A 27,910-nucleotide genomic window follows, 5' to 3' on the forward strand; every position below is an offset into this window, starting at 1 on the left:
TTGAATCACTAGAAAAAAAAACACTGCCTGGATCACTCCTGGTTATAAACACAAACAGAAGAAAATAGAAAATGTGCTTCTCATCCATATGGGATGTTTTAAAACGTTGCAATAAAGCTTGAATTTTTACGTTTAGGGATCTGTGGACCTTCTATATTTGTTGATTGGATTTCTGCCGGTGAACGGCCCAAGAACGCAGGTCCTCTGTGCTTCTTACCTGGGAACCAGCAATCATACTGGCATATACCTAACATGGTGAGCTGACCTACCTTCTATTTGTTTCACAACCAAACCAGAAAAATCCTGGGGGCTCTTACACAACCCAAACACATGGGGTAAGCTGCGGGTCCACACTTCTGCAATAGTCACAACCTCATTTGTGCCTTCCCATGGGGAAGAACTGAACTAGAAAAAGTGATTTGCGTGCTATTTCGTGTAAGCTTAGGGGTTATCTAGGAGGACTCAAATACAATGTGACACTTGAGTGTGGAGAGACAAAGCTACGTGATGCTGGGACAAACCTCTCAAGCCCAGACAGTATGGTGTAATGGGACCCAAACACGATCCTTGCTGGGCAGTGAATGGTTCCTTAGCAGGTGTTGCATCCCTCTCAGACTGGCAAAGGGAGTATGCCTGGACTACTCCTACAACTAGACGTCACTGTCCAATTGGTGCCACAACCGCATGTCAAGCCTTTTAGGGTGGGGTACGGGAGAGAAGCTGCACGCTACTGTGTAACCATACAGGGAATGTAGCTCGAAGACGTCCGACATAAAAAATAATCCTATATGTGTAAGTAGAAGCCACAATGCAGGAATCCTGGCCAGGTGACACTGCTATAATACCACTATGACAGGTGACTCCCAAGTCATGATGGAGCTACAGTGGGACACTACCAGATGACATTATGTCTCATGCAGTGTGTGCATCCCTGGCCTAGGCTCTGGGCACTAGGCTGCTCACCATTACACACGTGATCTACAGGATTACACACTGGTACAGGCCCAGCAAGGTCACATGACACTCCCTCTGACTTCTATGGGGACAGGAAAGTTGTCCAACTCGTCTCCCTGGAGCTGAGCATCATGTGGCGGCAGCACGGCCGCGTCCCCATCACCTGGCGCTGCTGCTGCTGCTGTATGATAGCGCTCCTCCCCCGGGCTCGCGTACACAGCCAGTAAGGGACGGGCCGCTCCACCTGCGACCCCGCCATAGTAAGATGGAAGAGGGCCTCGTACCTGCGCTGGGTGTCCGGAGGCACTGCCTGCTCCCCCGGCCGCAGTATGCCGCATCCTCTCCCTCCTCCGCTATGTGCTGCTGGGCACGGAGGGCAGGCCGAGCACCGCACGTCCGATGGGGGTCGCTGAGGACTGAGGGCTCCTCCGCTCCACTCTACCTGCTGGAGGGGGAACTGCACATCCGGCCGCGCTTCCGGGCAGCTGCTGAAGCTGTTGCTAGGGTGGAGTGGGCGTTGCTAGGGAAGGCCCCATCCATCAGCTGTGAGCGGGGAGGGGGGTTTATGGCAGGCAGACGCACATAATAGCTCCAGCCAGCCAGGGGTCTGATAGAGGCTATGTTTTCCTTTGTATTTATGTTCACCTTTACAGATGATATTCTATATATTCCCAAAATATAATAAGTAATAGTGTAGAATGCCCTGTTCTTGTATCTAGAGCTTCTGTGTAGACTTATGCATCACCATGGTAACAGACAACAATCTGTGTAGTCATTAGAAGTTGTTTAAAGTGACACTGTCACCCCCTTTGTGCATTCTGACATCTCTACACAGGTGTAAAGGGTAAATTTAGTGTTTTTCATACCTTATTTTATATCATACTTCCTTTAAACCGTACGCGCTCCAGGCCTGCTTCTATGGCTCCCCACTCTCTGGGGTCCCGCTCAGCCAATCAGTGCGGTCACACATACTGCTGGCCCTGTGTGCAGGGGGTGCCGATGAGCCATTGCTGAGTGTACCGGGGGACATGAGACGCTCTTCCCGCATGACTTACTAGTGTGCTTGCCATCAGTCGCACCTCTGGATTTGCAGTGAAATCCATCGCTAATCCAAAAGTTTGGGTCTCTATGGATACGTATCCATAGCGTCAGGTGACAGGTACACTGTTAGCAACAGGAAGACAAGTGTCTCCCCAAGACACTGGACAAGAGAGACCCCGTCATAGGTGCAGGTAATGCCCTGACTACACTACCTCAGAGAGGTTTTATTGCAGGCATAGGGGTGGAGGGGTTTATAACTGGCAATGTTGGGTCAGAGTGCGTTAATAACAGGCAGTGGGGAGTTAATTGCAGGCAGTGGGGGCACAGCAGGCATATTATTACTATATGGGCCACAGCAGTGGGGGCATTATTACTATATGAGGGGCACAGCAGGGGGCATTGTTACTATGGGGGCACAGCAGGGGGCATTATTACTATGGGGGTGCACAGTAGGGGGCATTTTACAATGTGGAGTAGCACAGCATTGGGTATTATTACCATGGGGGTGCACAGTAGGAGGTATTTTATAATGTGGGGAAGCAGAGGAGGGGGCATTTTACTACATGGAGGGCACAGCAGGGGGGCATTATTACTACTGTATATGAAGGAACACAGCAAGGGGTATTATTACTATGGGGAAACAGCAGGAAGCATTATTTCTACTGTATATGAAGGAGCACAGCAGGGAGCATTATTACTATATGGAGTACAGCAGTGGGCATTATTACTATGGGGCAAAGCAGAAGGAATTATGACTACTTTATATGGAGGTGCACAGCAGGGGCATTAGTACTATATGGGGTACAGCAGTGGGCCTTATCACTATATGGGGGACAGCAGGGGGCAACCTATTTACCTACTCACTGTACCGCACCTGACACCAAACAGCAGAATTACTACCTTATGGGAGCCTATAGGGGGGAAAAAGGGAAGGAAGTTACTGGAAAAGTGAAGAGCCTAAGATGTTTGTCTCGCAGGTTATGAAGAGATGAATTGTAGCTGGAAGAAACTGTCCTGGAGGTCCGGGCCGGATTGAGAAGAAAAGGAAAAGAGAACATCTCAGAACATCTCAGTCACTGCGTGTTTTTTTGCACTTTTAGAATATTATATGGTAGAAGCTAGGGAAACCTACACCACTCTTGTGTGTACTACCGGGGTGCACCACTACCGATGACAGTGACCCTGACAGGAGCCCAGGGTGGGTGGCTGCCTGTGTCTGCTTAGCTGCAGTTATTATGAATCGTAGCAATAGAGCTGGGCTAATACAGCAGTCATTGGGGTTACTAGTTTCTGCACTGGGCTCCTTTCCCAGACGTTTTGTCATTTCATTAAAAATATCTTTGTACTTTCCTCCATTAAACTTTTTCTCAACTCTGGCCAATCTCCCTGTCCCAGCCGCTGAAAACACTGCCACAACATGCTGCTGCCAGTACTATGCTTACTGAAAGGATAGTATTGGGCAGGTGGGGAACGGTGGCTGGTTTTCTCCAGACATGACACTTAGAATTGAGGCCAAAATGTTCAAACCTTGATTTAATCAAACCAGAGAATCTTGTTTCTTACAGCCTGGGGGTCCTTTAGATGATTTTGCAAACTCCCTGCATTTTTATGGGTCTTTTACTGAAGCAAGCCTTCTATCTGTCCACTCTGCATGAAGCCTAGATTGGTGGAGTGCTGATTTTATGTTTGGTATTTTAACTGTTTCTCACATCTGCACACATAGTGGGAGATTTATCAAACATGGTGTAAAGTGAAACTGGCTCAGTTGCCCCTAGCAACCAATCAGATTCCACCTTTCATTCCTCACAGACTCTTTGGAAAATGAAAGGTGGAATCTGATTGGTTGCTAGGGGCAACTGAGCCAGTTTCACTTTACACCATGTTTGATAAATTTCCCCCTATAATCTTTGGAGCTCAACCAGAGTGACATTGGGCTCTTGGTCACCTTTTTTACCAAGACCCTTCTTCCCTGACTACTCAAATTGGTGAGGTGGCCTGCTCTAGGAAGAGTCCTGGTTGTTCCAAACTTTTCCATATAAGAATTATGGAGATTTCTGTACTGTTAGGAACTTTTTTTTTGTACCCTTTTTAACAGATTTGTGTGGAAAATCATGCATTATCACCTATCATCATGCAAAGTTTAGTTTTTGCTTGTTAAAATTCTTGCAAAGTTTTCCTGATTACAGAGTATTGAGTGCAGAACGATGAGGGAATTTAGTTCTTTTATTTTAGCACACTGCCGCAACATAAAATATGAAAAAAGTTTGGGTCTGAAGACTTTCTGAATAGATTGTATACAGAAGAATTTAAGCCAGCTTAGGACCAGAAAAGTGGTACTGTGCAATGTAAGTATATGCTGAATAGAGAAAATACTGAGAACTACACTGAGCATAAAGTTGTGCTACTTTGTAGTGGCCTTACATAAAGAAAAGGGACAGGCACTGATAATAACACCCAGCAGACAGGCCTATGTATCATTCCCTGAGTATTAGCAGTGTGAGATCAATGGCCCAAAATCCTTTAACCCTTTATAAAAGCTACTTAGTCAAATCAGAAAATAAAGGCCAATCTGCCCGCTTTGATACCAGTTTTTATACCCAGAACCACTTTGAGCTCTGCTGGACTCATTTGGGTTGGATGTGAGGCATCCTTCTTTATGTGTTGACAGTGTGCGATCAGTGGCCCAAAGTAAATTTTTCTTTAAAACAATACTATTGTTTTCCTACTTTGATGCACATTTGTATGCCAACCACTAGGTATTCTGGCAGTTTTCAACTGCAGCCCCCTCAGGGCATTCAAATTTAGGTTATTTAAGTTATAATTGATATATATTTTCTGTGTGGAAAAATGTTAAAAAATCAAAAAGAGAAATCCTGCACCCTTTGCTCTATATGTTGTAGACAGGACCGCTGCAGCTGCACTCCCTTTTCACATGAACTAGACTGCTATACCCCTAAAGAACTTTTCCACTATCCCTTTAGCCCCTTAAATTGTCACTGTCATTACAAGAGACATGTCAAAAGTTTTGATCGGTCCGGTCTGAGTGTTCAGACCCTTTACCAATCGTAAGAACGAGCAGGGAAAACACTGCGCTAAGTGAATCCTCTCCTGGATCTGTGCCAGGTAATGAGTTGGCCTTATAACATAAGCAACTCTTTGATCACTTTTTATTCCAAATTTTCTGGATTTAATGTGACCAAAAAATTGAAATTGTGCAACCATATGAGATCAGGAATGCAATTACTTAATAGCACTTGCATTTTTTCACCTACAGACCCACATGAGCCTTTTTTTTTTTTTTTTTGCAACACCAATTATACTTTGCAATGACAGGCTTAATTTTTCCATAAAATATGCAGCAAAACCAGAAAAAAAATATTTGCACAGTGCACAGAAAAAGAAACTCAATCTTTTTCATTTCGGGGAGTTTCGTGTTTATGCCATTGGCCCTATGGTCAAAGAGAAGATTCACTCATCGGAGGCAGGATGTGTGGAGTACTCGGACGCCTGGCGCAGAGCGGCTTGCTCACAGAGTTCAAGATGAAGGATAGGAGTTATAGTACAAGATTCTCCCACTTCTATGAATGTAGGGCATGCAGGGCCGTATTAACAGCTACTGCTGCCCTAGGCACTAAACCTGAAAACGCCCCCATCTTGCGGAGCGTGGGGAAACGTGGTTTCGGCCACATGCATCTCTCTACATGTAGAAACATTATCTTAAAGGGGTAGTGCGGCAGTAAAAAAATATTCACAGAATAACACACATTACAAAGTTATACAACTTTGTAATGTATGTTATGTCTGTGAATGGCCCCCTTCCCCGTGTCCCACCACCCCCACCCGTGTACCCGGAAGTGTAGTGCATTATACATACCTGATCCGTGCCGACACGCGTCCACCACATCACCCGCTGAGCCGCGATTAGCCGAGCACAGTTATGCTCAGCCAATCGCAGCTGAGCAGCTGATGACGCGGCCGGCACTCGGGAAGATCGAAGGTGTTCGGGCCGGCCGGCCGAAGATGACGTTTGGCACAAGATGGCGGACGCGTGTCGGCACGGATCAGGTATGTATAATGCACTACACTTCCGGGTACACGGGTGGGGGTGGTGGGACACGGGGAAGGTAGCCATTCACAGACATAACATACATTACAAAGTTGTATAACTTTGTAATGTGTGTAATTCTGTGAATAATTTTTTACCGCCGCACTACCCCTTTAATCGCATTTTCATGGTTTTTAACTGCTTAAAACATACATTTCCACATTGAATCAATGATTAGAGCCATCTGCATGTTGTCTGAAGGTATTCTCATCACAGGATTGGTAGGTAATAGCTCCAGACGTCAAAGCCAAAACAGACCTGAACAACACTGCCACACCAGACCTGATCATACCTCCCCCTTACCCCCTTAAAAAAACACCAGATTTACTGGCAAGTCTGAACAGGAGGTGTAAGCAATGGCGGATTATAATGTGGGCGGTTTGGGCGGCCGCCCGGGGCCCGAGGCTCCAGGGGGCCCATGCCGTGCCGCCCACATTACAGAGCAGCAGCACATCACTTTCGGGGCCCAGTGGGCCCCTGAGTGATGTTCTGCAGTTGCGCTCTGTCCAGGGGCGGATTAACTTTACCATAGGCCCCGGGCTGTTCACCAAGCCTGGGCCCCCCCACCCCACTGTAACTATGGCAGCACTAGCCTGGCGTTCATAGTACAGGACAGATAATGTCATGATGTCCTGATTTGTGCAAAATTGCCATAGAAAAACAGGAGACAGTACACCACTGAAAGTATAAGTCTTTTGGGGTGGTCATGGGCCCCCCAGGAGCTCAGGGCCCCGGGCTGCCGCCTGAAACGCCCCTATTATAATCCACTACTGGGTCTGTCTCTCGAGTCCCGGCCCACAACGCTCGCCACCCCTGTCTGATGTGCGGCTGCCGGGGGTGTCACGTCCTATCCCCGGCAGCGCGCGCATCATAGAGCTCCCTGTGGCCGTGACTTCTGGTACAGAGAGCGTCCCTGTGCCGGAAATACCATCCCCGGCGTACAGGGAGCTCTATGATGCGCGCGCTGCCGGGGATAGGACGTGACAACCCCGGCAGCCGCACATCAGATGGGGACAGACGGAGGCTGGAGAAGAAGAGACGATCGGCGGGGGAGCGGGTTATTAGGTACGTTTTTTTATTTATTTTTTATCTGCCTTGCACGGGGGAGGATAAGAGAGAGGACTATCTATAAGGGAGGGTGGATAAGAGAGAGGGGGCCATCTATAAAGGGGGCGGGAGAGGGGACTATCTATAAAGGGGGGGGAGAGGGGACTATCTATAAGGGAGGGGGGAGAGGGGACCATCTATAAAGGGGGGGGGAGAGGGACTATAAGGGAGAGGGGACCATCTATAAAGGGGGGGGAGGGGACTATCTATAAGGGAGGGGGGATAAGAGAGAGGGGACCATCTAAAAAGAGGGGGACCATCTATAAAGAGGGGGAGAGGGGACTATCTATAAGGGAGGGGGATGAGAAAGGGGACCATCTATAAAGGGGGAGAGGGGACTATCTATAAGGGAGGGGGATGAGAGAGGGGACCATCTATAAAGGGGGGGAGAGAGGGGGCCATCTATAAGGGAGGGGGATAAGAGAGAGGGGGCCATCTATAAGGGAGGGGGGATAAGGTAGAGGGGCCATCTATAAGGGGGGGGAGAAGAGAGAAGGGGCCATCTATAAGGGAGGGGGGAGAAGAGAGAGCGGGCCATCTATGGGGGGAGAAGAGAAGGGGCCATCTATAAGGGGGGGGAAGAGAGAAGGGGCCATCTATAAGGGGGGGATAAGAGAGAGGGGGCCATCTATAAGGGAGGGTGGGAGAGAGAGGACCATCTATAAAAGGGGGGAGAGAGGGGGCCATCTATAAGGAAGGGGGGGGGAGAGAAGGCGCCATCTATAAGGGAGGGGAGGAGAAGGGGCCATCTATAAGGGGGGAGAGAAGGGGCCATCTATAAGGGGGGGAACAACATAGGGAGAGAGGGGGCCATCTATAAGCGGGCTACATAGAGGAAATCATATACTATAAGGGGGATCACATAGAGTCAGCCTACCTACTAAACGAGGTTGTAAAGGGGCCAATACAGATGAAGACGAAGATGAAAAGGGAAGAACTCCGATCAGAGAAGACGTCCCCTGTGAGTCACCTGATATAACAGCACTGTAATGTATATGGTGTACAGAACCTGTGTAGAGCTGGGTACCTCTATATGACTGTATGAGGTGATAGTGATCTGTGTACAATGGATGTTATTCAGTAGCAGCGGCGGTATTAGTCACTATTAGTGGTGACATTAGTCAGTATGCAGTGGTATTAGTCAGTATGTGGTGGTATTAGTCAGTATGCGGTGACATTAGTCAGTATGCAGTGGTATTAGTCAGTATGCAGTGACATTAGTCAGTATGTGGTGGTATTAGTCAGTATGCAGAGGTGTTAGTCAGTATGCGGTGGTGTTAGTTAGTATGCGGGGGGGATTAGTCAGTATGCAGTGACATTAGTCAGTATGCAGTGGTATTAGTCAGTAGGTGGTAAAATTAGTCAGTATGTAGTGACATTAGTCAGTATGTGGTGGTATTAGTCAGTATGTGGTGGTATTAGTCAGTATGCGGTGGTATTAGTCAGTATGCGGTGACATTAGTCAGTATGCAGTGACATTAGTCAGTATGCGGTGGTATTAGTCAGTATGTGGTGGTGGTGTTAAACTCAGCACGGTGACCAGGGCCAGAAGCAGTCTGTCTCTGTACACTGTGTAGTGGTGATGACCTGTAACTGCAGCACCGCAACATAGTACAGAGACAGAAGCTTCTGACCCCATTTACTGTGTTATTATCTGTAATTCCAGTCATGGTCGTGATGATACAACATGTAGCCATTCTGCACTCACAACATCGTCTCATAACTTATCACCGCGCGGCGAGTGGGCCTGTGTGCTCTGAAATGCCAGGGCTGATTTTCAGTCCCAGTCCGGCCCTGCTAACATGTAAGCAGTGTGTGTTGGCACTGGGGGTGCTAGGACCGGAACATGGACCATTGGGGGCTGGGGGGAGGCTGCCTGGCAGTGGGACCGGACAATGATTATTGGGGCAGGCTGCATAGGCGGGCCAGATGTCCATATGTTAAGGGCAACAACAGAAAACCAGGTGGCAAGATGTTTATTGGGGGGGGGGGGGCAGAGCAAAGGACCAGATGAGGTGGCAAGATGTTTGGGGGGGGGGGGGCGGGTTGGGTGGACAGCCCCGGGCCCAGGGTACATTTAATCCGCCACTGGGTGTAAGATTAAAAAAAATAAAAACCAAAAAATGCACCTCGAAATGTATTACTGTTTTTTACGTCATTACAATAAAGAAGTGGGAGAATCTTGTACTATAACTCCTATCCTTCATCTTGAACTCTGTGAACAAGCTGCTCTGCGCCAGGCGTCCGAGTACTCCACACATCCTGCCTCCGATGAGTGAATCTTCTCTTTGATTTCCTGACCGATTTCTTCGGATCCTCGGAAGGGCAGCGAGCGGAAAGAACAAAACTTCTACAAAGCATCAGGTGGTGTCGGGCTCGTAGCGCAACCCCCCAAGGTGAGCAACACCTATTCATAGATACGCACAAATCCAGCTCTGCAGTATCACGCTATGTGCGCCGTGCGCTGTTCCTTTTCTTTTTTGCAGCTTTTGGCCCTATGGTAAAACTGACGTTATAGATCTTCTTCAAGTCAGTACCATTACAACAATAGGCAACTTATATAACTTTTATTTTATTTGACTGCTTTTAAAAGAGTAAAACCTTTAAAAATAAACGTTTGTTAGCTGATCCGCCAATGTCCCTGCCTACTTGCCACAAGACAGCCCTAGGCAGCTGTGGACAGCCACGAGGACAGTCCCTACGCTGCTAAGGTGTAAAGCAAAACAGAGACAGACAAACAAACACAATAAGGCGAGGTAAAAAGTCCTGGTCAATAACAGCGGGAAGCTAAGGTACAAAAACGGAGGCAGTCAGGTAGTCAAGGTCAAGCACAAATGGTCAGGGCAGGTGGCAAAATAGAGAAGTCAGAGAACAAGCAAAAGGATCAAGAGAACTACAAGTTACAGAAAGAACACGCTTAACATAGGCTTACACACTATTTATGGAGGATCAGGGACTCAGTCCAGCAGCTGATTGGACCGGCCCCTGATCCTCCACACAGCTCATCTGCATAGAAGCAGGTTAATGCTGAAGCTGCCAAGGCATAACAAGCAAGACGGGTGAGGCTGAGCAAACCTGAAATAGACCTGTGTTAAGACAGGGTTCTGGAACTGCACAGAAACATCAACTCAGCGTCTTCTCTGCCGCACAGCCTGAACTAAGGAGCCTCAGCGCACTGAAATGTTCTTAAAATTGCTCTTTACCATTCTTATAACGCTTTTATCCTTTGGTCTATGGGGCTGTGTGAGGTGTCATTTTTTGCACCACGATCTGTACTTTATATTGGTACCTTGATTGCATATATGCGATTTTTTGATTGCTTTTTATTACAATTGTTCTGGATTTGTTGTGACCAAAAATGAGAAATTTTGCACTTTGGCATTTTTTTTTGCGCTTACACCATTTACCGTGCAAAATTAGTAATGCCACAATTTAATAGTTTGGGCGATTACGCACGCTGCGATACCATTTTTTTTTTTTTTTTTTATTCTGAATTTTATTCAAATTTTCACATTTTTATATATAACAATGAGCGCAACTGACGTCTCACAGGGCGCAGAGGCACATGCATGTAAACAGAAAACAAAAAGAAACCAACCACAGCTCCCGTAAAGTTTAACAGCAAACACAACAAACTTCAAGTGTAAGGTACGAAGTGAACTCAAAGAGGTCCGAAGACCAGTGGGTTAGAGGGGGAGGGAGAGGGAGAGGGGAGGAAAAGGAAAGGGTAAGAGTTAGCGGACAGGTAGGCAGGGTGGAAAGTCAGACAGCAATAGGGCAAGCGGCTCCTCACTGAGTCAACAGAGACCTGTATTCAGGGGACTCGGTGAACTGGTCCCAATAGTACCACGTTCGGAAGAATCAAGCGTTTCTGTCATGGAGCTGCGCGGTCAGGTCCTCCATATGTTTGACGTCTTCCACTTTCCGAATCCACATTGCAAGGCTAGGAGGACTCGTTTGGCGCCATAGGGCAGGTATGCAAGCCCGGGCGGCATTGATCAAGTGTCGGAGGACTGAGGAACGGTAACTTTTGAGAGGTATGTTGGACACATGCAGGAGGAAAAGGGCAGGCGAAAAAGGAAGAGGATAGTCGGTAAAGGTAGAGGCAATACGCCACACCTCTTTTCAGAAAGGCACTAATTTGGGGCAGCTCCAGAATGTATGCAGGAGGGAGCCTTCCTCCCCACATTCCCTCCAGCATTGTGGGGACACCTCAGGGAAGATCCGATGGAGGCGGGTGGGGACCCGGTACCAACGGGAGAGGAGCTTGTAGCCCGCTTCCTGAGTACGGGAGGAGATCGAGGAGGAATGCTTGCACCAGAGTACTCGGTCCACCTGCGCTGCAGTGAAGGATATGTTCAGATCTTCCTCCCAGGCCGTGAGAAAAGGGGGAGGTGACTGATCCGGGAGGAGCCCAGCATGGCATAAAGAGTGGATAGAGAGTGCCGAAAAGGCCCAGAGCCCAAGCATAGGGATTCAAACTGAGTAAGTGGACGGGCAAAGCAGGAGGGCATAGGGAGGGTGAGAAGGAAGTGGTGGAGTTGAAGCGCTCTCCAGAACCCCAAAGGGGAGGGGTCCGACAGGGCACTGAGATCAGAAAGAGGGGGCCACACCGTGCCCCAAAGGAAGAATTGGGCACGAAAGCACCCAGCCCGCGACCACGTGCAGAAGCCAGCATCTTCCATCCCGGGGCGAAAGGATGGGTTGCCAAGAATTGGAAACAGGGGGAGGGGTGCGGAGCTAGAAAGCCAGCGGAGAGGTGTTTGTGACAGATTCGGAGCATCGGGGCGATAGTGGGGTGGGCGCCCGCCAGGCGGGCAGAGTCCGGCATCCACGGCACAGCCAGCAAAGACAGTGGAGCAATTGCCATTTCCAGATTCACCCACAACTTTGAGGAGGAGTGGCGGTGCCAGTCTAATACTCTGGACAAATGGTGGCTACATAGTATTGGTAGAGGTTAGGCAACCCAAGACCTCGCCTTGATTTGGGCGATACAAAACTGTCTTTGCTAGCTGCAGGTGTTTGTGCGCCCATATGAATTTGGTGAGGAGTGAGGTAAGTTCCCTGAAGTACGACAAGTGTACGCAACTGGGAGGGCCTGAAAAAGGTACAGAATACGAGGTAGGACATTCATTTTAAAGATTGTGCATCGGCCAAGCCAGGAGAAAGTGCCCTTATGCCACCAAAGCAAGTCCCTCTCTATCGTCTGGAGCATAGGAGGAAAGTTCACCTTGTATAAATCAGACGTGGAGGGCGTAAGCTGGACCCCTAGATACTTAAGAGAAGAGCGGGACCATCAGAAGGGAAAGGATGCTTCGAGGGAGGAGACCACCTCCATAGGGAGGGAAATGTTGAGTGCCTCAGATATTTGGAGATTGATTTTGTAATTAGAGAGGGCTTGGTAACGGGATAATTCTGACAGCAGATTGGGGAGAGAGACAGAGGGTTGGGTAAGGAAAAATATTAGGTCGTCCGCATAAGCGGCAACTCTGTGTTCCGCTGGCCCCACCCGCACCATAGATATTTCCGGGTTCCGCCTCACATGTCTAAGGAATGGCTCCAAAGTCAGGTCAGATAAGCGGGGAAAGGGGGCAGCCCTGCCGTGTTCCGTTAGAAATGGGGAAGGATGCGGAGAGAAGGCCGTTGACCGATACCTGGGCCAAGGGATGGGAGTATAGAGAACCGATTTACTCCAGCATGTGAGGGCCAAGACCGATATGCCAGAGTGTGGCAAAGAGGAAAGGCCAGCCTACACGGTCAAAGGCCTTCTCCGCATCCGTGGACAGGAGCATGGCAGGAGGGGCAGAGGAGTGGGCCATGTACAGTAGGTGATATTTATGGCCCTAGTGGTGTTATCGCGGGCCTCTCGCATGGGCATGAATCCCACCTGGTCGGGATGTATTATGGCTTGGAGAAGGGGAGTAAGACGGGCCGCCAAGATTTTAGAAAAGAATTTAAGGTCCAGATTCAGAAGGGAGATGGGGCGGTAGTTTTGGCAAAGTTAGGGGTCTTTACCGTCTTTAGGGATAACTGAAATATGAGCGCGAAGGGTGTCCAGGGGAAATGGGGAGCCAGCGGACACAGAGTTGAATGCGGATAGAAAGTGATCCCGGAGGAGGGAACCAAAGGTCTTATAATAGGGCAGAGTAAATCCGTCCGGTCCCGGAGCCTTGCCCGACGGGGATGTCTTAAGGGCCCATTCCCACTCTGAAGCCGTGATAGGTGATTCGAGCGAGGCGGCGGCGTCCTTGGTCAGTGCCGGCAGCCCCGAGTCTGTCAGGTATGAGGCAATAGCCGCGTGAAGGGAAAGGGGTTCCGTGGAGGCCATGGGAACTGACAGGCCATAGAGGGAGGTATAATAGTCCCGGAAGGATTCTGCTATTTGGGAAGATAGGGTCTGTTTCGCACCGGAGGAGGCAGCTATATGGGGAATAAAAGAGCGAGCTCTCTGTTGACGCAGGGCCCGAGCTAGGGTCTTGCCCAGCTTGTTGCCGAACTCAAAGTAATGGCGGCGACAACGCGCCAGAGAAGCCTTGGCATTCGCATATGTGAGGTCTCTTAGCTTACCTCGCAAGACCGCTAGCTCTGATCCTGTGGCAAGATCCAGGGTTGTTTTATGTCGTTTATTGAGGTCCGCAATCCGCGTGAGCAATGACAGTATTTTGGCCGATCTCTCCTTCTTGAGACGGGATGCGAGCTTGATGAACGTGCCCCTTATGAAGCACTTGTGAGCCTCCCACACTAGCAGCAGAGAGGGTTAATGAGAAGTATTGTTGGAGAAGTAAGTGGTGAGGTCCGCCTGAACCTCCGCCAAGACCCCCGGGTCCCTCAGTAGGGTCTCATTCAGATGCCAACGCCAGCTCGGTGGTTGGGGGGGGAGAGAAAGACAGGGAGAGAGTAATAAGCGCATGGTCAGAAAAGGAGATGGGGTCTATGGAGGCCGCCATCACACGATCCAAGCTGGCGTGGGAAACAAAGAGGTAGTCAATGCGGGAATATACGTTGTGGGGGTGTGAGAAGGAAGTGTAGTCCTTATCGCGGGGATGAAGCAGCCGCCAGGAGTCCATCAGCTGGTAGGAGTGAAGGAGTTGTTTTGCCCGTCGTAAGGCAGAAAAGGAAAGAGCAGAGTGGCCAGAAGAAGAATCTAGGAGAGGATCAAGAGCCATGTTGAGGTCACCCCCGAAGAAAATCACTCCCTCCAGGAAGTCCTCGACCTCCGACAGACATCGCTCCAAAAAGGCAGCCTGACCTACATTGGGGAGGTAACAGGACAGGACAGGGGGAGCCGGGCAGGTCCTCAGTGGGGATGGGGGGGGAGAAGTGACAAGGGGGAGGCCATCCCCAGGGACCTTTGGGGCTGACTGCACCGTATCCCCGCAGCCTGGCAATCGTGAACAGTCTTACTTTGGCTGGCAGAGGCCTCAGGGTCACCGATCTCCTTCTAAGTGCTGCAACAGGCAGTAACCTCGTCCAACAGAAACATAGCGGCGGTATCCCGATCATACCAGGGGAACAGGCCGACTACAGTAGGAGAACCGGATCTCAGCGGGGCTCCAACTGGCAGCCAGGCGGGGGACAGCGATCCCTTTGACGGGGAGAGCGGGGGGGGGGTCTCCGTGGAGAGGAGAGGATCTGTGTGGTTCGGGTCTCGGGGAGCGGTTCCCTGCAGCGGCACCAGTAGGCAGGGGTAGGAGGTCCGGGGCCGTCCAGTCCGGCAGGTGGAGCAAGGTCAGTCCGAGCAGTTCCAGCGCGCCAGGCAGGTCCCTCGGTCTACGGAGCAGGTAGGTGGTCCCAGCATGCCTTATGATGAAGTGTAATGGGTAACCCCATCTATAAGAAGCCCCGGAGTCTCTGATGGCGTCCAAGAGAGGACGTAGCATGCGGCGCATGGCTAGGGTACGCCGGGAGAGATCTGGGAGAAGAGTGATCTCCACCCCCTCGAACTCCATCGGCCCACGCTCCCAAGCTTGCTGCATGATCGCCTCCTTCTGCTGGTAGTAATGCACCCGGCACAAAACATCGCGGGGGCGGTTCTTATCCAGGGGGCGCGATCCAACTCTATGTGGGTGTCCGTGGGATCCCCCAGATAGCGATTGAAAATGAATTTGACCGCTTGGGTGAGGTGGTCCGGTCCGATATCCTCGGGCAGCCCGCGGATTTTCACATTATTGCGACGACCTCGATTCTCGAGGTCGTCTACGTGGGCGATCAGATCCCGCAGGATCCCGTCTTGAGAGTCCAGGCGGGGGTTGATAGAGGCAAGCGCCAGGTCCGTGGCATCTTGCCTGGCTTCCAGCCCGGCCACCGCGACAGTAATGGAGGATATTGATGCCTTTAGTTCCACCATGTGCGCCAGCTGCGTGGTGAGCTCCTCTCTGGTAGGGAGGGCCTGTAGCAGGGTTCTCACCTCGGTAAGCAGGGCAGTAGAGGCCGTGGAGCCCTGGGGGACCTGCTCAGTGGCGACTGAAGGCGCTTCCCCTTCTCCCTGTGAGGTTCGCAAGATCGTGGGCAGCGGCTGGCTCAGCTCCGGTAACGCAGGAGCAGTCTTCTGTGTAGCACGTCGGGTAGCAGGCGCGGCGGCCATCTTGGTGTGCTGCGGGGAGGACGGGGAACCACTCGGTGCCACCCGGACAAATCGGTCCATAGAGTGTCGGGGATTGACCCGCTTTATAGCGGGTGTCTTCCTACCCCCAGTGGGCATAACGCTGCAACGGTAGTGAGGGGTTAAGTCCCGGTAATGAAGCGTGGGGCCCGGAGCTGCGGTCAGACGCGTCCTCACACGGCCATGCTCAAGCCACGCCCCCCCACCATTTTTTTTATTTATTTTATTTACAAAATGGGGGGGGGATTTAAACTTTAATTAGGGGAGGTTTTTTTTTGTTATTAATGAAAAACCTCTTTTTCTTTTTTAGACAGTAATTTGAAGTCCCCTGGGGGACTTCTTATAGAACTGCACTGATCTTTTATAGAGATCAATACAGTATATACAATATTGTTATTTTTTCGCCAATGGAGTTATTTGAGGGCTTTTTTTTTGCTGCATAGGCTGACATTTTTAGCGGTACACCTTTTGGGTACATGTGACGTTTTGATAGCTTTTTTCTATATTTTTTAGGGGGTGGGATTAACAAAAATTTTTTTATTTTGGTTAGTTTTTTTTTTTTACGGCATTAATCAGGCTGGATAATTAATGTAACGGGTTAACAGAAGGGGTCATTACAGACTCGGCGATACCAAATATGTGTAGTTTATTCATAGGAAATCATTTATAAAGGGGACAGGAAGGATAAGACAGTGAGCCCTAGGTCTGAACCCACCCAATGTCCCTACCTACTTGCCTGAATCGGCCCTAGGCAGCCACGGACAACCACGAAGACGTTCCCTATGCTGAGTAAGTGGAACACAAAACGAGACAGACAGACAAACACAATATGATACAAACTCTCGGAGATCAGCTCACCCCGCACAAGTAGTGATGTATACGTGACACGGTTCTCAGGGAAGCTGGAGCACGTGAATAATGGTGCGGGCCGTTACCCGTGTATGCAATTCCAACGTAGAAAAGGTTCCACAGCTCCTTATGGTGAATGGAAAAACTTTATTGGTACATACAAAAAATAATAAAAACTGGTTAAAACCGCACCGACGCGTTGCGGAGGCAGCCCTCCTTAATCATGGCAATGGGTATACTACATGGTGAACCTTTATATAGTTTGTGGGATGTACCTGTTCCCACTAGCCCCTCCCCATGAGGGTTGGGAGAGAAAACGCCCCCATCGAGGCATGGCCAGGGAGCTACATAAGCCGCATGGCAAATACATGTGATATAAATAGCAAATTAGTATTATATAAATAGTAGCAAAACATATTAACCTCTTAAGGACATATGACGTACCCCTACGTCATATGTCCTCACTTGCACTTCAAAGCGGGGCCGCGCGGCGGCCCCGCTTTGAAGTGCCGCGATCCCGGGTGCCGCGAGTAGCCCGGGACCGCTGCTATTAGCGGGCACGGTCTGATCGCCGTGCCCGCTAATTAGCTAATCGGAGGCAGCTGTCAAAGTTGACAGCTGCCTCCGATTACCGGAGGCAACGTTTCCCTGGGGTCTAGTGGGGGAGATCGCTCCTCCGGGACCTTGTCCCGGAGGAGCGATCTCCGTTACTGATGCCGGCCGGGGACGCGTCCAAGATGGCGCCGTCCTCGGCTCGGCACTCGTTCGTTTTCGGCTGCAGCAGCCGAAAGCAAACGAGTGCCGATCTCATGGATCTCTGCAGCATATCTATGCTGCAGAGATCTCAATGAGAGATCCAAGTGTATATACTAGAAGTCCCCCAGGGGGGCTTCTAGTATATGTGTAAAAAAAAAAAAAAAGTGTTGTTTATAGTAAAAAGCCCCCTCCCCTAATAAAAGTCTGAATCACCCCCCTTTTCCCAGGTTTTAAATAAAAGTAAACAAATAAATAAATAAATAAACATGTTTGCTATCACCGCGTGCGTAATCGCCCAAACTATTAATTAATCACATTCCTGATCTCGTACGGTAAACGGCGTCAGCGCAAAAAAATCCCAAAGTGCAAAATTGCGCATTTTTGGTCGCATCAAATCCAGAAAAAATTTAATAAAAAGCGATCAAAAAGACGTATATGGGCAATCAAGGTACCGATAGAAAGATCACATCATGGCGCAAAAAATGACACCTCACACAGCCCCATAGACCAAAGGATAAAAGCGCTATAAGCCTGGGAATGGAGCGATTTTAAGGAACGTATATTGGTTAACAACGGTTTGAATTTTTTACAGGCCATCAGATACAATATAAGTTATACATGTTATATATCTTTTTAATCGTAACAACTTGAGGAACATGCATAACAAGTCAGTTTTACCCCAGGGCGAATGGCGTAAAAACACATTTCCCCCAAATAAAAGAAATGCTTTTTTTTTTTTCAATTTCACCACACTTTGAATTTTTTTCTGGTTTCGCAGTGTACTTTATGCAAAAATTCAGCCTGTAATTGCAAAGTACAATTAGTGACGCAAAAAATAAGGGGTCATGTGGGTTTCTAGGTGGAAAAATGCAAGTGCTATGACCTTTTAAACACAAGGAGGAAAAACCGAAAACGTAAAAACGAAAATGGGCCCCGTCCTTAAAGGGTTAATAGCAACCAGGCAAATGAAGCAAATAGCAGAACGGGAAAGCAAAAAAAAAAACCAAAAAACACAAACAAATGCATTACTGGAAAAATATATACAAATGGATACATTCACAGACCTCAAAAGATATAAAATAAATCTGTCTTGAGATTCATACCCTGTGGGAAACGTGTAGCCAGGTTCAGTATCCAATATGCTTCCCTCTTTCTAAGAAGCTTTACCCAATCCCCTCCCCTTGAAGGTTTATTCACTTTTTCTATGGCTGTTATTTTTAGGGTGCTTGTGTCGCCCTCATGACATTGGTGAAAATGTCTGGACAAGCCAGACATAGATTTATTTCCAAGGAAGGGAGTTGTAGAGCGAATATCGCGCATATGTTCAGCAAAGCGAACCTTAAGTTTCCTCACGGTAGACCCCACATATTGTACACGGCAGGAGGAACATTCCGCCAGGTACACCACATGTGTACTAGCGCAATTAATGAAGCTCTTAATCTTAAAAGAGCTCCCCGTGGTGTAAGACAATAAACCCTTCATGTGGGCATCTCAACATTAGTAAAAACTATAGAAAAAAAAAACACACACATACTTGCCTGGCTCCCAGAAGTACACCACCATCTTATCTTCCTTCAGGCTCTGCTGCATATGAGTGATGTCTCTGTCGGACTTGAAGCTGGGAGGGAGAGAGCGGCCTCAGAAGGTGGAGATTGTTCTGTACCGTGTCGTCAGCAATGAGGGTTATAGTATAGTTAGCTAGCACTACAGCATATACAGAATATACAGATAAAGTAAAGCGCTGCAGATGCAGTAACCTTGTATCCTGCATTGCACCGATACATTTATGGGTGCTTGGCCACAGGATACACTAAATTGCTGAGGTAATCACTGCTGAGTAGGGCACATCGAGTGCCCTCTGTTGGGACAATCATTTAAATCCTAGCTAACTCACATAAGAGGGCAATCTTCCAATTAGTTCACATTGAACAAGAAGAGCTTGTTCCGTCTGACTAAACAGTACCCAACGTTAGATTCGGACACCACAGTATCAAAATAATATTTCTTTATCATTACTAATTGCAACTAATAATACGGCCAAGTCTGTTGCTAACTGCTTTTATGTTGCACTATATCAACTGCCAACAGATTGTAATGCTATATGTAACCTATGACACCAGCTTATTCTGTACCTATAGCAGTGACAATATAACTGCATAAGAGGTGTTAATAGTCATCAAGGCATGCGTTCAGAGGCTAGATTTGTATACATAGAACCCTATACAGCCCTTAAACTTTTCTTGAGCATAGTCCATATATAACTCTCTAACAAAACCTAATGCATATAGACTGGTACATACAGCCCCACTATCATATATAACAAGGTAGAATTTCTTCTAAAAGCCACCTTCTGCACGTATAATGTAAATAGCCACTAGGGGAAACAAGGTACAATCTTTAGGTGTTCATTCTCCTTATTGTGTATACAGTATATGCCAGGACATACTGGAACATTCATTTGCTGGGACTGTCCCTTCAAAACCAGGACACCCCCTGCAAAACCGGGACTGTTGGCAACTATGCATTTCATTTGGGCATATGGTATAGATCATTTATATCACAGGATATAACTGTTTATTCTGCCCCTACAAGGGTCAAATAGTACAGCCACAACATCACCACTATTACCACCAGTAGCGGTCTTGGGCACCAAGCATCCCACGCAATTGCGTGGGGCCCCCGACATCCAGGGGGGCCCCGCTCTGGTGCCCAAGACCGCTGCGGCTAACTATGTGCGCTCGTAACGAGCGCACATACTTACAGGCAGCAGCGGCACTAACAGGGCAGAAGCCATTGGCTCCCTCCCTGTCAGTCACTCTTGTGGCCGCAGGAAGTGTTTTCCCTGCGGTCACAAGAGGCCGCTCTGTGTCTCTGGTGCGAGGCGTCACTGGAGCGCCGGTGCCATGACAACGGGAGAGCGGCCTCTTGTGACCGCAGGGGAAACAGTTCCCGCGGCCACAAGAGGGAAGAGAAGAGACGAGAAGAGAAGAGGAGACGCCGGACCCAGGTGAGTAAAAATGTTTTTTTTGTGTTATATACTATATAGGAGGTAGAGCACACAGTGGGGGCCTATATAAAACGGGAGGAGCGCACAGGGGGGCTATATAAATGGGGGGAGCGCACAGGGGGGCTATATAAACGGGGGGAGCGCACAGGGGGGCTATATAAACGGGGGGAGCGCACAGGGGGGCTATATAAATGGGGGCGCGCACAGGAGGGCTATATAAAGGGGGGGGGGAGCACACAGTGGGGGTCTATATAAATGGGGGAGCGCACAGGGGGGCTATATAAACAGGGGAGCACACAGGGGGGCTCTATAAAAGTGGGGGAGCGCACTGGGGGCTATATAAACGGGGGGAGCGCACAGGGGGGCTATAAAAACGGGAGCACACAGGGGGCTATATACAAGTGGGGGAGCTCACAGGGGGCTATATACAAGTGGGGGAGCTCACAGGGGGGCTATATAAGGGGGGAGCACACAGGGGGGCTATATACAAGTGGGGGAGCTCACAGGGAGGCTATATACAAGTTGGGGAGCACACAGGGGGTATATAAAACTGGGGGCAGCACACAGGGGGTATATACAACTGGGGGCAGCACACGGGGGGCTATATACTAGTGGGGGAGCCCACAGTGGGTATATACAACTGGGGGGAGCACACAGGGGGTATATACAACTGGGGGGAGCACACGGGGTATATACGACTGGGAGCAGCACACAGGGGGTCTATATAGTATACTGGGGTAGCACACAGGGGGTCTATATAGTATACTGGGGGAGCACACAGGGGGGCTATGTATAACTGGGGGATCACACAGGTCTATATATAACTGGGGGAGCACACAGGGGGGTCTATATACCACTGGGGACAGCACACAAGAGGTATATACTACTGGGGGCCGCACACAAGTGGTATTTACTACTGTCGGAAGCGCACAAGGGGTCTATATAACTGGGGGCAGCACACAGCGGTCTTTATTACATTGGGACTACACAGAAGTGCCTATATGCCTTATTACTATACTGGGGCACAGAACATACCTAATTATTAAGTGGGACCACAGGTACACCTTTAATCTGTGGGGGCACAGAGGGGCGTAACTACTATATAGACGTAGAGGGGACCTAACTACTGTATGTGTTGGAGCCTAAAATATTTCTTTGACAGATTCTGGAGGGAAGATTACCAGCCGGGAGAAGACTTCAAGGTGGCCCACGCTGGATGGAGAGAGAAAGAAAAAGAAGTAAAAGACGCTGATCAGAGAAGACGCCTCCTGTAAGTCACTGGATGTAACTGCACTCTGTTATAGGGTCTGTAGTGATAGGGGTCATGGTGTGGCAGTATTATGTTATGGCATCATTGGTAATATCTTCCTGTTTTGTTCAGAGCAGTTTTGAGGTGATATGTAATCTCTGTATGGTGGTAGGAGGGCTATAAGAGGACTACTGGGGGGGGGGGGGCAGCGCATGTCGAGGGGGGGGGGGCATGGGGGTGCCCCAGACATGACTTCGCTTGGGGCCCCAGAAGTGCCAAGACCGCCCCTGATTACCACCATACTGTTACTGAATACAATCCTATACTATGCTACGACCACTATCTCCCATACAGTGACTGACCATATAATAGTATATAGCAGGTTTACATAAACTTTGTATGCCATAGAAATGATGGCACTGCACTGTTATCCAGTTACTCACAAGCATTGTTTTCTCTGATGACAGGCCAAAACTCTTCTGTGCAGAATCTGCCAGAAAACTATATTTTGTTCCCTGCTCCAGCACATACAGTATTAGGCATCCTCTGTGCCCTCCTATAGTAGATATAGTAGTTAGGCCCCTCTGCACCCCCATGTAGTAGTTAGGCGTACTCTGATCCCAACTATAATAGTTAGGTCCCACTGTGCCCCATAATAGTAGTTAGGTCCCTTTAGTGCATGCATATAGTAATATGATGTCCTCTATGCCCCTAGATTGTAGTTACGTCCCTCTGTGCACTCATGCAGTAATTAGGCCCCCAGCAGGTAGTATCCTCCATGTATCACCAGGAATCCCTCCTTTCACTGCAGAATTGGGCAGGCTTGCCTTCCAGCAGCTCAGGGAAGCCTGGTGACTCACTATGATGTCTGGGCCCGATACAACATACAAAAAAAAACGTTAGACTCTGGACCTCATAGACCAATAATACCAAAAAAAACGCGGCCTGGTAGCCATGACAAGTTATAATCAGTCAATTCTGTGGGCGACATTACTATTGCCAGTAACAGACATGGCCTCCGCGGTAAGCCCTATACAGCGAGCAGACACTAGAAGGAGGGTCGGGCGGCGCCGCGCTAGCAGTGACGTCATCTGTGCGACGCACGCTGTCTTCTCGCTGCCCAGCAACCGCTAACATTAGAGCTCGGGCCGGCGATCGTGTGCGCTGCATTCCTGTACCCTACGCACAACTGCGCCCAGCCCGTCCCGGACCGTCATGCCGTAGAGACAGGACACCATGAACAAGTACGCGAGAGTGAGCAAGATCGGCGAGGGCTCCTTCGGTAAGGCGATCCTGGTGAAATCCAAGGAAGATGGAAAGCAGTATGTCATCAAGGAGATCAGCATCTCCAAGGTGGGTGCCGGCCGCGGTGTGATGCAGTGCTATAAGGACATGTCGCCCTGAGCCATCAGTCCGTATAGCACACGGTTACAGCCATATGAACACTATTGCTATAGCTCCAGTAATGTGCTGTACGTGATGCTTCTGGGGTAAGTGCCCTGGGTGTGTTCTCTCATATCTAGCTGGAGGCGGCTCTCTGGTATCTCATGGCTGCACCTTGTGGTCACAGTCATGTATGGTGTGGTTGTCAGCCAGCTTCTTAGGGGTGGTGTCAGATGAATGACATCTTAGATGGTAACCACCGCCTCTTAGGAACGTGAGCTGTGACTAGGATCTAAGAAGCGTCAGTCTGTTATATGGTAGTATACAAACCTACCGTAACCAATAAGGATAGAAAATGTTAGAATAGTAATACTGTCATTTACGGTATAACCAAAGAATTTTCCTTCTTGCTTCTATTAATGAGGATATCCTATGTACATGTTGGAGGATATGGACATCATAGATAGGGATTCCCCTGGTTGTCACCCTCTCTATGAGTCACAACAGTGGCTATTCCCTACTTGGTTGTGACATAAGAGGATGTGGGGAGCAGCAGGGACCGGTCGGCTGTGGCAGGGCTGTCCTAACACATTATGGGCCCCTGGGCAGAGGTGCGAATTGGAATCCCCCCCGCGGCTGCCGCCATCAAAACCCCCCCATCTTTGCAACCCCGCCCTAGCCAGTGCACAGATATACAGGTGGTGGGTAAAAGGCTAATTAATATATATTGGTGCTCCTCTCTATGTATGAGACATGTTGCTGTCCCTCTGCATATACGCCATGTTGTCTCCCTGTATACAGTATCGGACAGATTGTTTCTGAGAGGGGGTTATTCCTGATGTGCTATTGTATTGCAGTTCTTGACAGACATTCTGATCATGAATTAGACAGTAGGTGATCAGATGATGTGTGGTGTGAGTCCTAGAAGACTTGCCATGTGCAGTGCAGTGCTGATGTGTTCCAGGGACAGGAAGTGGGGTGGTACCAGCATAATGCACTTGGCTCTGGATTAATTTTTTAAACCTCCACATGGTGCTGGTAACAAACCACCCTAGCTGTGTCATTTAGTAGTCTAATGCTGCGTTTACACGGAATGATCATCATTCGAAATTTTGCAAGAACAATCGCATTTGAGCGATAATCGTTCCGTGTAAACACAGCAAACGATCAAGCAATGAGCGAAAAATCGTTCATTTTGGTCTTTCAACATGTTCTCAAATCATCGTTCGCTAAAAATTCTCAGATCGTTTCATGTAAACAGTCTTTCAAAGATTCACACTATGTAAAAGATGGGCTTAAGAGATCTTAAAAACGATCGCATTAACGATTTTTCTTACAAATTTTCTTACGATTTTTCTAACAATTTATTCGTCTAAATGCTCTGATCGTTATAAAAACCAAGTTGCTTCAAAATCAATAAATGATTGTTTGGCGAATTATCGCTCTGTGTAAACACAGCATAAGGAAGAACAACTGGTCAACCAGCAACATTGATAAGACTCATTGATACGTGTTAAAAGAAAGGTTAGTGAATATGGTGTGATCCCACTAAAGGGCCACTGTAGCACAAATTGCAAAAAAAGCTTAAAGCGTTACTGTCATGTTTTTTTATTGCAGAAATCTGTAGTATAAGCGATTTTAAGAAACTCTGTAATAGGTTTCATCAGCCAAAAAAGCCTCCTTCTGTACTCAAGAAGCAATCTCCCAGCCTCCCCCCTGACTTCTTATCTGTGCATTATCAGGCAAACACGTCTTCATTACAGAGAAGCCAGTGAAGACGGGCTCTGCTCTCTCCATTGTAAAGGCCCTATTCCACCAACAGATCTGACAACAGATTATCTGCCAAAGATTTGAAGCCAAACCCAGGAACAGACTATAAACAGAGAACAGGTCATAAAGGAAAGACTGGATTTTTCCTCTTTTCAAATCCACTCCTGGGTTTGGCTTCAAATCTTTGGCAGATAATCTGTCGTCAGATCTGTTGGTGGAATAGGGCCTTAAGCCTATGAAGGGGGAAGGGGCTGAGGGAGATAAGGGAGCAGGAAGAGGTGACATGAAGGTCAGCTGTTTGTAGACTCTCTGGGCACCTAAAACGCTGGATTCAGGGGTCAGAAAGGTCAGTGCTTATCTATGAACTTACTGAGAGAAGATTGCAGGGTGTTGTGCTGTGCAGGACGGCTCAGTGCTCAGTCACTCCTAACAGCCCCTCCCCTCTCCATAGCCACATAATGGAGACAGAAATCCTGCTTCTTTTGCAGTGAGGGGGGAGGCTGGGAGATTGCTTTTTCAGTACAGAAGGAAACTCTTTGGGTATATTCACACGGACGAGCCCGGCAGGTCCTGGCAGTTCCCATACACTACATACTTGCTGCGGTCTAAACGACCGCAGCGAGTATGTAATTATACCGCCCTTAACCCCTTCTACTCCCGCCGGCTCCCCCGCTGTAAGCAGCATACATTACCTGTCCTTGCTGCACGGGTCCGGCGTCCTGCTCTCCCGTCCGGCCAATTAGTGTGTTGCCCAGCCGCAGCCACTGATTGGCCGTGCGGGAGAGCAGGACGCCGGACCCGTGCAGCAAGGACAGGTAATGTATGCTGCTTACAGCGGGGGAGCCGGCGGGAGTAGACGGGGTTAAGCGCGGTATAATTACATACTCGCTGCGGTCGTTTAGACCGCAGCAAGTATATAGTTTATGGGAACTGACAGGACCTGCCGGGCTCGCAGCGAGAATCTCGCTGCGAGCCCGTCCGTGTGAATATACCCTTTTAGTACATAAAACCTATTACAGAGTTTCTTAACCCCTTAAGGACGGAGCCAATTTAAATTTCCCTTCTCGCCCTATGACAGCACCCCTGGAGAGCGTCCATCCCCCTTCTCATGAGACAGGAAACAGCCGCCAGGCAATCAATCAATCAATCAATCAAGCTTTAAAAGGAGCCGTATCCACCCCTTACACCAGTTCTGTTTCCTGTCTTCTGAGAAGAAGGATAGTGGAGGGTGCAGCTCCTCTGCACCTTCCCAGAAGTCGCCAGGATCAAGTGAAGCTGTGGGCGCCCGGTTCCTAAAGATTGATAGCCCGGGTTACCCTACCGGTGTAAGTCTCTTACCAGAAAAGAGCCACCTGGTCAGTCTGCGGTCCTCCTGGTTCCCCTCCGGTTTGCTTGGGTTCCCCTCTACCTCCGGCCAGGGTGAGTTCCTTTTTCGCCGGGTCCCGGACCTGCAGGAAGGATCCGGTCGTTCATGGCAGCGGCGTCTTCCGGCGGACGCGGGCGTACGTACGTACGTGCGTGCCCGCGTCGGCGTGGTGACGTCACGAGGCCATGTGATGCGGCCTACTTCCGGTGGGCGCCCTAGGTGCGCAGGGACTTCCGGTTCGCGCCGTGCGTACTACGGGCGCCGGCGGGGACGGGGGCAGGGCTGCGCAGGGGGCTCCGGGGCTTGGAGGGAGGATCAAGTCACCCACCTGAAGCAGGGGCGCTATCAGGGGCTCGGAGGGGCGGTCCGCTGTCGGCAGTGTTCGGCAGCTCGCCACCGATTGGTGAGAGGGAGAGGGGGGCGGTCCTCCTCTACGAATTTAGGCGGGAGTGTGGCTTGTCAAGTGTGTGCTAATCGGAACAGGAACCCAGCCAGCTTCTGGACCAGCATACTAGCAGGTGGAGGTGCTTCCCACTACTGCGGCTACAGCTTCTTCAGCTTCATCATGGAGGAAGAAGCTGAACACACTGAGACACAGGAATCCCAGGCAGAGGATTCTTCTAAGAAAGGAAAAAGTAGAAAGGAATGTCTGATGTGTCATAAGAAACTACATTCCTCTTATTCTAAATCCCTATGCAATGTGTGTCTTTCTAAAGTTATGGAAGAAGAGTCTCCTTCCTTTATGAAAAGCATTAAGGGTTTGATTAGAGATGAAGTTACAAAAGCTATACCCAAGGAGAGGTCAGCTGCCTCTACCACAGCCTCTACCTCGGCTTCTTCAGCCTCTACATCCAGAACCGAATTGTCTGTATCCCACTCTTCTAGTCCCGTTATTACGCTGGAATCTGATCCAGAGGAAGAGGGGGAATGTCAGGGATCATCAGATAATTCATCAGATGAATTATCAGGCAAACCGTTATTTCCTGTAGAAAAAGTAGAATCCCTAGTTAAGGCGGTTAGAGCCACAATGAATTTGGAGGAATCTAAAGAGACTTTATCTATCCAAGATAAGATGTTTGAAAGTCTGGCTCCTAGGAGGAAGAAAGTTTTTCCAATACATCAGACTATGAAAGATCTTATTGAAAGAGAATGGAAAAAACCAGATAAGAAGTTTTTTGTTCCAAGGGCTATGAAGCGCAAATATCCCTTTGACGAAACCGAGACGGATAGATGGGATAGAGCCCCTATGATTGACCCTCCGGTTTCTAAGATAACAAGAAATCAAGGGGCTCTGCCTTTTGAAGATACGGGCACATTGAAGGATCCCATGGATAGGAGGGCAGATAGTTTTCTTAGGAAAGATTGGGAGGCGGCTGCAGCTATATTTAAGCCCATGGTAGCCAGTACTTCAGTTGGTAGATCCGTAAAGCTCTGGTTAGAGGAATTAGAGTCCAATATCAGAGAGGGTACACCCAGGGAAGATCTTCTTAAAGCCTTCCCAACTATTTTTGGAGCAGTCGATTTCATGACTGACGCCTCGGCAGATACCCTTAGATTAGCCGCGAGAGCTACAGCGGTCTCCAACTCAGCTCGTAGAGCTATTTGGGTAAAAGATTGGAAGGGGGAAGCTACCTCTAAATCTAAATTGTGTGCCCTTCCATGCCAAGGAGAATTGTTGTTTGGTCCGGCGCTGGATTCTATATTAGAGAAAGCCTCGGACC

The 27,910-nt window shown here is 49.0% G+C and overlaps 2 protein-coding genes across 6 annotated transcripts in view; one reads left to right on the forward strand and one right to left on the reverse strand.

Annotated features, from left to right (window-relative positions):
• CLCN3 (chloride voltage-gated channel 3) overlaps positions 1–1,424 on the reverse strand; it is a 70,336-nt gene extending 68,912 nt beyond the window's left edge. Inside the window, exon 1 of one of the 3 annotated variants that reach the window (XM_069977818.1) lies at positions 1,239–1,423. The gene's annotated coding sequence lies outside the window, so the exon portion shown is untranslated. Of the gene's footprint in view, positions 1–1,238 lie in introns of all 3 variants that reach the window. The other 2 variants (XM_069977815.1, XM_069977819.1) reach the window with 2 other exon arrangements.
• A 21,360-nt stretch (positions 1,425–22,784) lies between these two features.
• NEK1 (NIMA related kinase 1) overlaps positions 22,785–27,910 on the forward strand; it is a 130,336-nt gene continuing 125,210 nt past the window's right edge. For all 3 annotated transcript variants that reach the window (XR_011363948.1, XM_069977821.1, XM_069977822.1), the window contains exon 1: positions 22,785–23,023. Coding sequence is in view for 2 of the 3 variants with exons in the window: in XM_069977821.1 (XP_069833922.1) it covers positions 22,907–23,023 (117 nt within the window). In the remaining variant the exon portion in view is untranslated. The remainder of the gene's footprint in view (positions 23,024–27,910) is intronic.

This window comes from Dendropsophus ebraccatus, chromosome 7 (assembly GCF_027789765.1).
Source record: "Dendropsophus ebraccatus isolate aDenEbr1 chromosome 7, aDenEbr1.pat, whole genome shotgun sequence".
In the NCBI taxonomy this organism is placed as follows: domain Eukaryota; kingdom Metazoa; phylum Chordata; class Amphibia; order Anura; family Hylidae; genus Dendropsophus; species Dendropsophus ebraccatus.